Consider the following 15975-nt stretch of genomic DNA (forward strand, 5'->3'; position numbering starts at 1 on the left):
TATATATCAACTCACTTTCTTGGACTTCCTCCTCAGCCTGTGACCTCTGTACCAGCCTGGAGGTGAAGACAACGGGACATATTACACGGCAAAAGGAAACAACACCTAGCATTAGCATCACGCAGAACTGTCATTCTCCAAAACACAACGACGGAGGGGGTCATGTCTGAAACATTCTGACAGGGAGCACAGATCAGCTACGAGTTTAATGGAGACATCTACCAAAACACATGAGTCACTGAGAACGACAGAATCACCTGCAATTATCCTTGGTATCCTGATCGGGACTGTCGTCACTTAGTGTGCCCTTATAAACGTACAGTATACCTTCATATGTCTCTAGTATGTGGACTGTGTCATCAGTGTGTTCCTTACCTTCATATGTCTCTAGTATGTGGACTGTGTCATCAGTGTGTTCCTACCTTCATATGTTGTCTCTAGTATGTGGACTGTGTCATCAGTGTGTTCCTACCTTCATATGTTGTCTCTAGTATGTGGACTGTGTCATCAGTGTGTTCCTACCTTCATATGTCTCTAGTATGTGGACTGTGTCTCCAATCTGTAGCGACAGCTCCTCGTCTCCACGGACATCGTAATTGTAGATTGCTGAGGGGAGAGAAGAAGAGACGAGGCTATTAAAAGGACAGGAAAAGGAAATAAGACGTGTGGCTCCAGTGTGGCAGGATGGTCGTGTGGGTGTCATACTAAAAACTAAGCGGCAGCCGAGCTCACAGAACACCCACACACAGACTGACACATATCATATCTGCTGCAAACACAGTCATCAATAACCAAGACAACATATGTTCTACCCACCACACACACACACACACACACACACCTGCTGCAAACACACTCATCAACAACCAAGACAACATATGTTCTACCCACCACACACACCACTTGCAATAAGGTTGGGGAGGACTCTACCTCTCCTCTCCTGCTGGGGGAAGGATACCATGCAGGGCCCCCCGGTCGATGGGACTACTTTACCAAGGTGAATGACAGCATCATTAAAAGGGGCCTTGTCACCACGGGTATCCCTCCACCCCAGCGGGCGGGTATATTTAACAGAATTAACTTGTCCTCGTCCGTCTTACCCCCCCCCCCCCCCCCATCTACTGGAGCAGACACAATACACGGCGACTCAAGCTCAGCCCAGATTGCACATTATTCCCTATGTAGTGCACTATTTCTGACCAGAGACCTATGGAGCTGGATAAACGTAGTGCACTGGATAGGGAGAATAGGGTGCCATTTGGGACACTGGATAGGGAGAATAGGGTGCCATTTGGGACACTGGATAGGGAGAATAGGGTGCCATTTGGGACACTGGATAGGGAGAATAGGGTGCCATTTGGGACACTGGATAGTGAGAATAGGGTGCCATTTAGGACACTGGATAGGGAGAATAGGGTGCCATTTGAGAGACTGGATAGGGAGAATAGGGTGCCATTTAGGACACTGGATAGGGAGAATAGGGGGCCATTTAGGACACTGGATAGGGAGAATAGGGTGCCATTTAGGACACTGGATAGGGAGAATAGGGTGCCATTTAGGACACTGGATAGGGAGAATAGGGTGCCATTTCAGACACTGGATAGGGAGAATAGGGTGCCATTTTAGACTGGATAGGGAGAATAGGGTGCCATTTGGGACACTGGATAGGGAGAATAGGGTGCCATTTCAGACACTGGATAGGGAGAATAGGGTGCCATTTGGGACACTGGATAGGGAGAATAGGGTGCCATTTGGGACACTGGATAGGGAGAATAGGGTGCCATTTGAGAGACTGGATAGGGAGAATAGGGTGCCATTTGAGACACTGGATAGGGAGAATAGGGTGCCATTTGAGAGACTGGATAGGGAGAATAGGGCGCCGTTTGAGAGACTGGATAGGGAGAATAGGGTGCCATTTGGGACACTGGATAGGGAGAATAGGGTGCCATTTGAGACACTGGATAGGGAGAATAGGGTGCCATTTGGGACACTGAATAGGGAGAATAGGATGCCATTTGGGACACTGGATAGGGAGAATAGGGTGCCATTTGGGACACTGGATAGGGAGAATAGGGTGCCATTTGAGACAAAGGCATGAAGGGATGAATATCATTAGGTTTGCAATCGCAACAAATAATCTGCTCAGACCTAAACGAGGATTAAAAAGCCGGGCTTTAAATTCTCAGACAACCCAAAGATTCCTAGACGGCCTTCCAGACTCCCTCCACCTACCCAAGGACGTCAAGAGTAGAAAAACCTAGTTAACCACCTAACCGAGGGATCTAAATGGAAGCTTAAAACCCTCAACGTCTAAAAACCAAAACAGGTAATGATCTTCCTGGCAGACAGGAAATACCCGAGCCCTGAAGCTGGCATCCAGAACACTGGAAGTCTTCCGACCAGGAAGTATCCTCACTGCTGCTCCATCATCCTATTTTACAACCTGATTAAGGAGAATAAAAACTATTTTTTGTGTTTTGATATGGTCACAAAGCTAACGAAAAAGCATTCCCCAAGTGAGGATTGCCTTCACTTCAGCAGTGATGAATTCATGAACTTATTTGACGATAAGATCCAGTTGGGAGGCATTTAGTCCCAGGGTCCTCAGCACGCCCAATTTTTCAGTTTTTGATTTGTTAAAAAAGTTTGAAATATCCAATAAATGTCGTTCCACTTCATGATTGTGTCCCACTTGTTGTTGATTCTTTACAAAAAAATACAGTTTTATATCTTTATGTTTGAAGCCTGAAATGTGGCAAAAGGTCGCAAAGTTCCAGGGGGCCGAATACTTTCGCAAGGCACTGTAGGTGTTCCTCTTGTCCAGGTGGGAAGGGGCAGTACGTGCAATAGAGACTATGTCGTCTGTGGATCTGTTGGGGCGGTATGCGAATTGGACTGGGTTCAGGGTGATGATGTGGATGTGAGCCATGACCCCGCCTTTCAAAGCATTTTATGGCTACAGATTTGAGTGCCACAGAGTGACAGTCATTTAGACAGATTACCTTGGTGTTTTTAGGCACAGAGACGATTGGAGGACTACAACATGTCTTTTATATGTTTTTGTTTTAAATGTACACCTTTATGTAACTTGGCAAGTCCGTTAAGAACCAATTCTGGATTCGAACCGGGGACTGTAGTGACGCCTCTTGCACTGAGCTGCAGTGCCTCAGACCGCTGTGCCGCTCCCTGAGTCAGGGAGAGTGAGACTGCGTGTGACTGCGTGAGAGTGTGACTGCGTGAGCGTGTGACTGCTTATGCTGTTGTGACTGTGTATGCTGTTGTGACTGTGTGACTGTGTATGCTGGTGTGACTGTGTATGCTGGTGTGACTGTGTATGCTGGTGTGACTGTGTATGCTGGTGTGACTGTGTATGCTGGTGTGACTGTGTATGCTGGTCTGACTGTGTATGCTGGTCTGACTGTGTATGCTGGTCTGACTGTGTGACTGTGTATGCTGGTGTGACTGTGTGACTGCGTGACTGTGTATGCTGGTGTGACTGTGTGACTGTGTGATTGTGTGTTGGTTGCAATTGCGACCAGGAATCATTGGACTGGCCCTGAAATGATTTGTAACCAGTCAATCAATCAGCGACCTCTACATTATCCGGGAGGAGAGTTCCTGGAAATGTAATCACATCCCTTCTGCTGCCTGCCTCCATTCATTCCACACTGGTTTTCTCACAACAACAAGGCACCCTACTCCTTACATTGTTCACTACTTTCCTATAGGTCCTGGTCTAAAGTAGTGCACTACTACCCTACAGGGTCCTGGTCTAAAGTAGTGCACTACTACCCTATAGACCCTGGTCTAAAGTAGTGCACTACTACCCTATAGACCCTGGTCTAAAGTAGTGCACTACTACCCTACAGGGTCCTGGTCTAAAGTAGTGAGCCCTATAGGCCCTGGTCTAAAGTAGTGCACTACTACCCTATAGAGCCTGGTCTAAAGTAGTGCACTACTACCCTATAGACCCTGGTCTAAAGTAGTGCACTACATCCCTATAGGTCCTGGTCTAAAGTAGTGCACTACTACCCTATAGGCCCTGGTCTAAAGTAGTGCACTACATCCCTATAGGTCCTGGTCTAAAGTAGTGCACTACTACCCTATAGGCCCCGGTCTAAAGTAGTACACTACTACCCTATAGGCCCTGGTCTAAAGTAGTGCACCACTACCCTATAGGCCCTGGTCTAAAGTAGTGCACTAGTACCCTATAGGCCCTGGTCTAAAGTAGTACACTACTACCCTATAGGCCCTGGTCTAAAGTAGTGCACTACTACCCTATAGGTCTGGTCTAAAGTAGTGCACTACTACCCTATAGGACCTGGTCTAAAGTAGTGCCTTACTACCCTATAGACCCTGGTCTAAAGTAGTGCACTACTACCCTATAGGTCCTGGTCTAAAGTAGTGCACCACTACCCTATAGGACCTGGTCTAAAGTAGTGCCCTACTACCCTATAGGTCCTGGTCAAAAGGTAGTGCACTACATCCCTATAGGCCCTGGTCTAAAGTAGTGCACTAGTACCCTATAGGCCCTGGTCTAAAGTAGTACACTACTACCCTATAGGCCCTGGTCTAAAGTAGTGCACCACTACCCTATAGGCCCTGGTCTAAAGTAGTGCACTAGTACCCTATAGGCCCTGGTCTAAAGTAGTGCACTAGTACCCTATAGGCCCTGGTCTAAAGTAGTACACTACTACCCTATAGGCCCTGGTCTAAAGTAGTACACTACTACCCTATAGGCCCTGGTCTAAAGTAGTGCACTACTACCCTATAGGTCTGGTCTAAAGTAGTGCACTACTACCCTATAGACCCTGGTCTAAAGTAGTGCACTACTACCCTATAGGTCCTGGTCTAAAGTAGTGCACCACTACCCTATAGGACCTGGTCTAAAGTAGTGCACCACTACCCTATAGGACCTGGTCTAAAGTAGTGCACTACTACCCTATAGGACCTGGTCTAAAGTAGTGCACTATTACCCTATAGACCCTGGTCTAAAGTAGTGCACTACTACCCTATAGACCTGGTCTAAAGTAGTGCACTACTACCCTATAGGACCTGGTCTAAAGTAGTGCACTACTACCCTATTGGACCTGGTCTAAAGTAGTGCACTACTACCCTATAGGACCTGGTCTAAAGTAGTGCACTACTACCCTATAGGACCTGGTCTAAAGTAGTGCACTACTACCCTATAGACCCTGGTCTAAAGTAGTGTCTTACTACCATATAGGACCTGGTCTAAAGTAGTGCCCTACTACCCTATAGACCCTGGTCTAAAGTAGTGCACTACTACCCTATTGGACCTGGTCTAAAGTAGTGCACTACTACCCTATAAACCCTGGTCTAAAGTAGTGCACTACTACCCTATAGACCCTGGTCTAAAGTAGTGCACTACTACCCTATAAACCCTGGTCTAAAGTAGTGCACTACTACCCTATAGACCCTGGTCTAAAGTAGTGCACTACTACCCTATAGGACCTGGTCTAAAGTAGTGCACTACTACCCTATAGGACCTGGTCTAAAGTAGTGAACCAGAACCAGGATTGTTTTTGCTTAAGATTCGTTTCAACTTATAATTTCTGAACATTTTTATTTATTAGTTGATTAAATACATGCAGCTTCTCATCTGTCACGACTCGTTGCCCTAGAAGACTAAACCAACCCTTCGCTCACCGGGATAAAATGTCAGAAATTGATTGAAGGGTTCATTCTATCTAGTGGACATTGGTAACGTTCTGTGATCTCTGCTTCATTCATGGACCAAAGACATTTATAATCCAGAGAGAAAAATGCAATAACAAAAATATATATATTTAATTTCTGTGCAAAATGTCCAATTGACATTGGTTTGACTGGTTGTATGGACATAGAAAGCTGTGTGAATGACAGGTGTTTCTGATTTCAGTTTGGCTTGGATGCATATTTCCTATGATGCTCATTCAGATCGATAACACCTCCTACAGTTGGCAACTACTAGCAGCACCTATGACACAGATAGACGCCATCTGTAGAGGTGTTAACTACTAGCAGCTCCTATGATGCTGATAGATCCCATCTGTAGAGGTGTTAACTACTAGCAGCTCCTATGACACAGATAGACGCCATCTGTAGAGGTGTTAACTACTAGCAGCTCCTATGATGCTGATAGATACCATCTGTAGAGATGTTAACTACTAGCAGCTCCTATGATGCTGATAGACCCCATCTGTAGAGATGTTAACTAGTAGCAGCTCCTATGATGCTGATAGACCCCATCTGTAGAGATGTTAACTACTAGCAACTCGTATGATGCTGATAGGTCCCATCTGTAGAGGTGTTAACTACTAGCAGCTCCTATGATGCTGATAGGTCCCATCTGTAGAGGTGTTAACTACTAGCAGCTCCTATGATGCTGATAGGTCCCATCTGTAGAGGTGTTAACTACTAGCAGCTCCTATGATGCTGATAGACCCATCTGTAGAGGTGTTAACTACTAGCAGCTCCTATGATGCTGATAGGTCCCATCTGTAGAGGTGTTAACTACTAGCAGCTCCTATGATGCTGATAGATCCCATCTGTAGAGGTGTTAACTACTAGCAGCTCCTATGATGCTGATAGATCCCATCTGTAGAGGTGTTAACTACTAGCAGCTCCTATGATGCTGATAGGTCCCATCTGTAGAGGTGTTAACTACTAGCAGCTCCTATGATGCTGATAGGCCCCATCTGTAGAGGTGTTAACTACTAGCAGCTCCTATGATGGTGATAGGTCCCATCTGTAGAGGTGTTAACTACTAGCAGCTCTTATGATGCTGATAGGTCCCATCTGTAGAGATGTTAACTACTAGCAGCTCCTATGATGCTGATAGGGCCCATCTGTAGAGGTGTTAACTACTAGCAGCTCCTATGATGCTGATAGATCCCATCTGTAGAGGTGTTAACTACTAGCAGCTCCTATGATGCTGATAGACCCCATCTGTAGAGGTGTTAACTTCTAGCAGCTCCTATGATGCTGATAGATCCCATCTGTAGAGGTGTTAACTACTAGCAACAAAATGTAGCTAGCTATATTTCCTAATGTTTACCATAGAAACAAAATGTAGCTAGCTATATTGCCTAATGTTTACCATAGAAACACATGTAGACAGCTATATTTCCTAATGTTTACCATAGAAACACATGTAGACAGCTATGTTTCCTAATGTTTACCATAGAAACACATGTAGACAGCAATATTTCCTAATGTTCTGCATTAAGTTAATCTAGCGTTTTACCTGATAAGAATAATAACAACCAGAGAAGTGGCTCCACATCAGTCAGATAATCTAGCGTTTTACCTGATAAGAATAATAACAACCAGAGAAGTGGCTCCACATCAGTCAGAGTGATGTCTGCTGATAGAAAGACGCCTCCTGGATGCAGGAATTCTACTGACAATGAGAGCTGATTATGAGAAGTAATTCAGATCTGGAGAGCTGCAGGTTATGAGTCAACCCATATATCAATAGTGTTGGTGTGTGTGTGTGTGTGTGTGTGTGTGTAGGAAACCCTGTAAGAATGGGCTGAGGAAAACAAGTTCAGTGTGTCTGTACGTGTGAGAAACCAAAGGGACTTACAGGGACAGTAAACTAAACTAACAGAAGGAACCTACAGGGACAGTAAACTAAACTAACAGAAGGAACCTACAGGGACAGTAAACTAAACTAACAGAAGGACCCTACAGGGACAGTAAACTAAACTAACAGTAGGAAACTACAGGGACAGTAAACTAAACTAACAGTAGGAACCTACAGGGGCAGTAAACTAAACTAACCAAAGGAACCTACAGGGACAGTAAACTAAACTAACAGTAGGAACCTACAGGGACAGTAAACTAAACTAACAGTAGGAACCTACAGGGACAGTAAACTAAACTAACAGTAGGAAGCTACAGGGACAGTAAACTAAACTAACAGTAGGAACTTACAGGGACAGTAAACTAAACTAACAGAAGGAACCTGAAGGGACAGTAAACTAAACTAACAGAAGGAACCTACAGGGACAGTAGACTAAACTAACAGAAGGAATCTACAGGGACAGTAAACTAAACTAACAGTAGGAACCTACAGGGACAGTAAACTAACAGAAGGACCCTACAGGGACAGTAAACTAAACTAACAGTAGGAACCTACAGGGACAGTAAACTAAACTAACAGAAGGAACCTACAGGGACAGACAGTAAACTAAACTAACAGAAGGAACCTACAGGGACAGTAAACTAAACTAACAGAGGGAACCTACAGGGACAGTAAACTAAACTAACAGAAGGAACCTACAGGGACAGTAAACTAAACTAACAGAAGGAACCTACAGGGACAGTAAACTAAACTAACAGTAGGAACCTACAGGGACAGTAAACTAAACTAACAGAAGGAACCTACAGGGACAGTAAACTAAACTAACAGTAGGAACCTACAGGGACAGACAGTAAACTAAACTAACAGTAGGAACCTACAGGGACAGACAGTAAACTAAACTAACAGTAGGAACCTACAGGGACAGTAAACTAAACTAACAGAGGGAACCTACAGGGACAGTAAACTAAACTAACAGAAGGAACCTACAGGGACAGTAAACTAAACTAACAGTAGGAACCTACAGGGACAGTAAACTAAACTAACAGAAGGAACCTACAGGGACAGTAAACTAAACTAACAGAAGGAACCTACAGGGACAGTAAACTAAACTAACAGAAGGAACCTACAGGGACAGTAAACTAACAGAAGGAACCTACAGGGACAGTAAACTAACAGAAGGAAACTACAGGGACAGTAAACTAAACTAACAGTAGGAACTTACAGGGACAGTAAACTAAACTAACAGAAGGAACCTACAGGGACAGTAAACTAAACTAACAGAAGGACCCTACAGGGACAGTAAACTAAACTAACAGTAGGAAACTACAGGGACAGTAAACTAAACTAACAGTAGGAACCTACAGGGGCAGTAAACTAAACTAACCAAAGGAACCTACAGGGACAGTAAACTAAACTAACAGTAGGAACCTACAGGGACAGTAAACTAAACTAACAGTAGGAACCTACAGGGACAGTAAACTAAACTAACAGTAGGAAGCTACAGGGACAGTAAACTACACTAACAGTAGGAACCTACAGGGACAGTAAACTAAACTAACAGTAGGAACCTACAGGGACAGTAAACTAAACTAACAGTAGGAACCTACAGGGACAGTAAACTAAACTAACAGTAGGAAACTACAGGGACAGTAAACTAAACTAACAGAAGGAACCTACAGGGACAGTAGACTAAACTAACAGAAGGAATCTACAGGGACAGTAAACTAAACTAACAGAAGGAACCTACAGGGACAGTAAACTAAACTAACAGTAGGAACCTACAGGGACAGTAAACTAACAGAAGGACCCTACAGGGACAGTAAACTAAACTAACAGTAGGAACCTACAGGGACAGTAAACTAAACTAACAGAAGGAACCTACAGGGACAGTAAACTAAACGAAGAGTAGGAACCTACAGGGACAGTAAACTAAACTAACAGTAGGAACCTACAGGGACAGTAAACTAAACTAACAGTAGGAACCTACAGGGACAGTAAACTAAACTAACAGTAGGAACCTACAGGGACAGTAAACTAAACTAACAGTAGGAACCTACATGGACAGTAAACTAAACTAACAGTAGGAACCTACAGGGACAGTAAACTAACAGAAGGACCCTACAGGGACAGTAAACTAAACTAACAGTAGGACCCTACAGGGACAGTAAACTAAACTAACAGTAGGAACCTACAGGGACAGTAAACTAAACTAACAGTAGGAACCTACAGGGACAGTAAACTAAACTAACAGAAGGAACCTACAGGGACAGACAGTAAACTAAACTAACAGTAGGAACCTACAGGGACAGACAGTAAACTAAACTAACAGTAGGAACCTACAGGGACAGTAAACTAAACTAACAGAAGGAACCTACAGGGACAGTAAACTAAACTAACAGAAGGAACCTACAGGGACAGTAAACTAAACTAACAGTGGGAACCTACAGGGACAGTAAACTAAACTAACAGAAGGAACCTACAGGGACAGTAAACTAAACTAACAGAAGGAACCTACAGGGACAGTAAACTAACAGAAGGACCCTACAGGGACAGTAAACTAAACTAACAGAAGGAACCTACAGGGACAGTAAACTAACAGAAGGAACCTACAGGGACAGTAAACTAACAGAAGGAAACTACAGGGACAGTAAACTAAACTAACAGTAGGAACCTACAGGGACAGTAAACTAAACTAACAGAAGGAACCTACAGGGACAGTAAACTAAACTAACAGTAGGAACCTACAGGAACAGTAAACTACACTAACAGTAGGAACCTACAGGGACAGTAAACTAAACTAACAGAAGGAACCTACAGGGACAGACAGTAAACTAAACTAACAGTAGGAACCTACAGGGACAGTAAACTAAACTAACAGAAGGAACCTACAGGGACAGACAGTAAACTAAACTAACAGTAGGAACCTACAGGGACAGTAAACTAAACTAACAGAAGGAACCTACAGGGACAGTAAACTAAACTAACAGAAGGAACCTACAGGGACAGACAGTAAGCTAAACTAACAGAAGGAACCTACAGGGACAGTAAACTAAACTAACAGTAGGAACCTACAGGAACAGTAAACTAAACTAACAGAAGGAACCTACAGGGACAGTAAACTAAACTAACAGAAGGAACCTACAGGGACAGACAGTAAGCTAAACTAACAGAAGGAACCTACAGGGACAGTAAACTAAACTAACAGAAGGAACCTACAGGGACAGTAAACTAAACTAACCAAAGGAACCTACAGAGACAGACAGTAAACTAAACTAACAGAAGGAACCTACAGGGACAGACAGTAAGCTAAACTAACAGAAGGAACCTACAGGGACAGTAAACTAAACTAACAGAAGGAACCTACAGGGACAGTAAACTAATCTAACAGAAGGAACCTACAGGGACAGACAGTAAACTAAACTAACAGAAGGAACCTACAGGGACAGTAAACTAAACTAACCAAAGGAACCTACAGGGACAGTAAACTAAACTAACAGAAGGAACCTACAGGGACAGTAAACTAAACGAAGAGTAGGAACCTACAGGGACAGTAAACTAAACTAACAGTAGGAACCTACAGGGACAGTAAACTAAACTAACAGTAGGAACCTACAGGGACAGTAAACTAAACTAACAGAAGGAACCTACAGGGACAGACAGTAAACTAAACTAACAGTAGGAACCTACAGGGACAGTAAACTAAACTAACAGAAGGAACCTACAGGGACAGACAGTAAACTAAACTAACAGTAGGAACCTACAGGGACAGTAAACTAAACTAACAGAAGGAACCTACAGGGACAGTAAACTAAACTAACAGAAGGAACCTACAGGGACAGACAGTAAGCTAAACTAACAGAAGGAACCTACAGGGACAGTAAACTAAACTAACAGTAGGAACCTACAGGAACAGTAAACTAAACTAACAGAAGGAACCTACAGGGACAGTAAACTAAACTAACAGAAGGAACCTACAGGGACAGACAGTAAGCTAAACTAACAGAAGGAACCTACAGGGACAGACAGTAAGCTAAACTAACAGAAGGAACCTACAGGGACAGTAAACTAAACTAACAGAAGGAACCTACAGGGACAGTAAACTAATCTAACAGAAGGAACCTACAGGGACAGACAGTAAACTAAACTAACAGAAGGAACCTACAGGGACAGTAAACTAAACTAACCAAAGGACCCTACAGGGACAGTAAACTAAACTAACAGTAGGACCCTACAGGGACAGTAAACTAAACTAACAGTAGGAACCTACAGGGACAGTAAACTAAACTAACAGTAGGAACCTACAGGGACAGTAAACTAAACTAACAGAAGGAACCTACAGGGACAGACAGTAAACTAAACTAACAGTAGGAACCTACAGGGACAGACAGTAAACTAAACTAACAGTAGGAACCTACAGGGACAGTAAACTAAACTAACAGAAGGAACCTACAGGGACAGTAAACTAAACTAACAGAAGGAACCTACAGGGACAGTAAACTAAACTAACAGTAGGAACCTACAGGGACAGTAAACTAAACTAACAGAAGGAACCTACAGGGACAGTAAACTAAACTAACAGAAGGAACCTACAGGGACAGTAAACTAACAGAAGGACCCTACAGGGACAGTAAACTAAACTAACAGAAGGAACCTACAGGGACAGTAAACTAACAGAAGGAACCTACAGGGACAGTAAACTAACAGAAGGAAACTACAGGGACAGTAAACTAAACTAACAGTAGGAACCTACAGGGACAGTAAACTAAACTAACAGAAGGAACCTACAGGGACAGTAAACTAAACTAACAGTAGGAACCTACAGGAACAGTAAACTACACTAACAGTAGGAACCTACAGGGACAGTAAACTAAACTAACAGAAGGAACCTACAGGGACAGACAGTAAACTAAACTAACAGTAGGAACCTACAGGGACAGTAAACTAAACTAACAGAAGGAACCTACAGGGACAGTAAACTAAACTAACAGAAGGAACCTACAGGGACAGACAGTAAGCTAAACTAACAGAAGGAACCTACAGGGACAGTAAACTAAACTAACAGTAGGAACCTACAGGAACAGTAAACTAAACTAACAGAAGGAACCTACAGGGACAGTAAACTAAACTAACAGAAGGAACCTACAGGGACAGACAGTAAGCTAAACTAACAGAAGGAACCTACAGGGACAGTAAACTAAACTAACAGAAGGAACCTACAGGGACAGTAAACTAAACTAACAGAAGGAACCTACAGGGACAGTAAACTAAACTAACCAAAGGAACCTACAGGGACAGACAGTAAACTAAACTAACAGAAGGAACCTACAGGGACAGACAGTAAGCTAAACTAACAGAAGGAACCTACAGGGACAGTAAACTAAACTAACAGAAGGAACCTACAGGGACAGTAAACTAATCTAACAGAAGGAACCTACAGGGACAGACAGTAAACTAAACTAACAGAAGGAACCTACAGGGACAGTAAACTAAACTAACCAAAGGAACCTACAGGGACAGTAAACTAAACTAACAGAAGGAACCTACAGGGACAGACAGTAAAACTAAACTAACAGAAGGAACCTACAGGGACAGTAAACTAAACTAACAGAAGGAACCTACAGGGACAGACAGTAAACTAAACTAACAGAAGGAACCTACAGGGACAGACAGTAAATTAAACTAACAGAAGGAACCTACAGGGACAGTAAACTAAACTAACAGAAGGAACCTACAGGGACAGTAAACTAACAGAAGGAACCTACAGGGACAGACAGTAAACTAAACTAACAGAAGGAACCTACAGGGACAGTAAACTAAACTAACAGAAGGAACCTACAGGGACAGTAAACTAAACTAACAGAAGGAATCTACAGGGACAGTAAACTAAACTAACAGAAGGAACCTACAGGGACAGTAAACTAAACTAACAGAAGGAACCTACAGGGACAGTAAACTAAACTAACAGAAGGAACCTACAGGGACAGTAAACTAACAGAAGGAACCTACAGGGACAGACAGTAAACTAAACTAACAGAAGGAACCTACAGGGACAGACAGTAAACTAAACTAACAGAAGGAACCTACAGGGACTACTGTGCTACTGTGGAACTAGGTCACATTGTGATGCCCATTCTGATGGTTATCACTGTATCAGACAGGAGCAGAGAGAGAGATCGATGCAGAGAGACAGACATGTGCCTAAATATCAAGCTGAACCTCCAGACAGGTGGAGAGAGAAATTAACCTCATCCAGGTCAACCATGCCAAATGAACCCCATCATAATGAACCCCATTCAGGTCAACCATGCCAAATGAACTCCATCAAAATGAACCCCATCACAATGAACCCCACCCATCACAATGACCCCCATCACAATGACCCCCACCATAATGACCCCCACCACAATGACCCCCACCACAATGACCCCCACCACAATGACCCCCACCACAATGACCCCCACCACAATGACCCCCACCATAATGACCCCCACCATAATGACCCCCACCATAATGACCCCCACCATAATGAACCCCACCACAATGAACCCCACCACAATGACCCCCACCATAATGACTCCCACCATAATGACTCCCACCATAATGACCCCCACCATAATGACCCCCACCATAATGACCCCCACCACAATGACCCCCACAATGACCCCCACAATGACCCCCACCATAATGACCCCCACCACAATGACCCCCACCACAATGACCCCCACCATAATGACCCCCACCATAATGACCCCCATCACAATGACCCCCACCACAATGACCCCCACCACAATGAACCCACATCATAATGAACTCACTTCATAATGAACCCCCACCACAATGAACCCCATCACAATGAACCCCACCACAATGAACCCACATCATAATGAACTCACTTCATAATGAACCCCCACCACAATGAACCCCACCACAATGACCCCCACCACAATGACCCCCACCATAATGACCCCCACCATAATGACCCCCATCACAATGACCCCCACCACAATGACCCCCACCACAATGAACCCACATCATAATGAACTCACTTCATAATGAACCCCCACCACAATGAACCCACATCATAATGAACTCACTTCATAATGAACCCCCACCACAATGAACCCCACCACAATGACCCCCACCACAATGACCCCCACCATAATGACCCCCACCATAATGACCCCCATCACAATGACCCCCACCACAATGACCCCCACCACAATGAACCCACATCATAATGAACTCACTTCATAATGAACCCCCACCACAATGAACCCCATCACAATGAACCCCACCACAATGAACCCACATCATAATGAACTCACTTCATAATGAACCCCCACCACAATGAACCCCATCACAATGAACCCCATCACAATGAACCCCACCACAATGAACCCCACCACAATGAACCCCACCACAATGAACCCACATCATAATGAACTCACTTCATAATGAACCCCCACCACAATGAACCCCATCACAATGACCCCCACCACAATGAACCCACATCATAATGAACTCACTTCATAATGAACCCCCACCACAATGAACCCCATCACAATGAACCCCATCACAATGAACCCCACCACAATGAACCCCACCACAATGAACCCCACCACAATGAACCCACATCATAATGAACTCACTTCATAATGAACCCCCACCACAATGAACCCCATCACAATGACCCCCACCACAATGAACCCACATCATAATGAACTCACTTCATAATGAACCCCCACCACAATGAACCCCATCACAATGAACCCCACCACAATGAACCCCACCACAATGAACCCCACCACAATGAACCCCACCACAATGAACCCCATCACAATGAACCCACATCATAATGAACTCACTTCATAATGAACCCCCACCACAATGAACCCCATCACAATGAACCCCACCACAATGAACCCCACCACAATGAACCCCACCACAATGAACCCCACCACAATGAACCCCATCACAATGAACCCACATCATAATGAACTCACTTCATAATGAACCCCCACCACAATGAACCCCATCACAATGAACCCCACCACAATGAACCCCACCACAATGAACCCCACCACAATGAACCCCACCACAATGAACCCCACCACAATGAACCCCACCACAATGAACCCACATCATAATGAACTCACTTCATAATGAACTCACTTCATAATGAACTCTATCATAGAATAGAGTCTAACAGATAAATAAGGGGTTTATTGTGATGCATGTTAAGTGGATGCAGAAGGCGTCAGCAGCTTGTCGGCCTGGAGACGCTAAAACGTGTCCATGTCTAATTACCGTGGGACTGTTGTCACTTGCAGGACAGTTTGACAAAATGTCATAGCAGCCCTACTAGCGACACGTGCAACTCAGTG

At 44.0% G+C, this 15975-nt stretch overlaps 1 protein-coding gene across 4 annotated transcripts in view; it reads right to left on the reverse strand.

Moving 5' to 3' along the window:
• Positions 1-15975, reverse strand: part of LOC110513667 (dedicator of cytokinesis protein 1) — a 636864-nt gene that overhangs the window by 567328 nt on the left and 53561 nt on the right. For all 4 annotated transcript variants that reach the window (XM_090228873.1, XM_090228870.1, XM_090228871.1 and 1 more), the window contains exons 2-3: positions 523-606; positions 16-56 (exon numbers count right to left, since the gene is read on the reverse strand). In XM_090228873.1, the coding sequence (XP_090084999.1) occupies positions 16-56; positions 523-606 (125 nt within the window). The remainder of the gene's footprint in view (positions 1-15; positions 57-522; positions 607-15975) is intronic.

The sequence above is a fragment of the Oncorhynchus mykiss genome, unplaced genomic scaffold (genome assembly GCF_057628025.1).
Source record: "Oncorhynchus mykiss isolate SJ-2025 unplaced genomic scaffold, ASM5762802v1 scaffold103, whole genome shotgun sequence".
Lineage (NCBI taxonomy): Eukaryota > Metazoa > Chordata > Actinopteri > Salmoniformes > Salmonidae > Oncorhynchus > Oncorhynchus mykiss.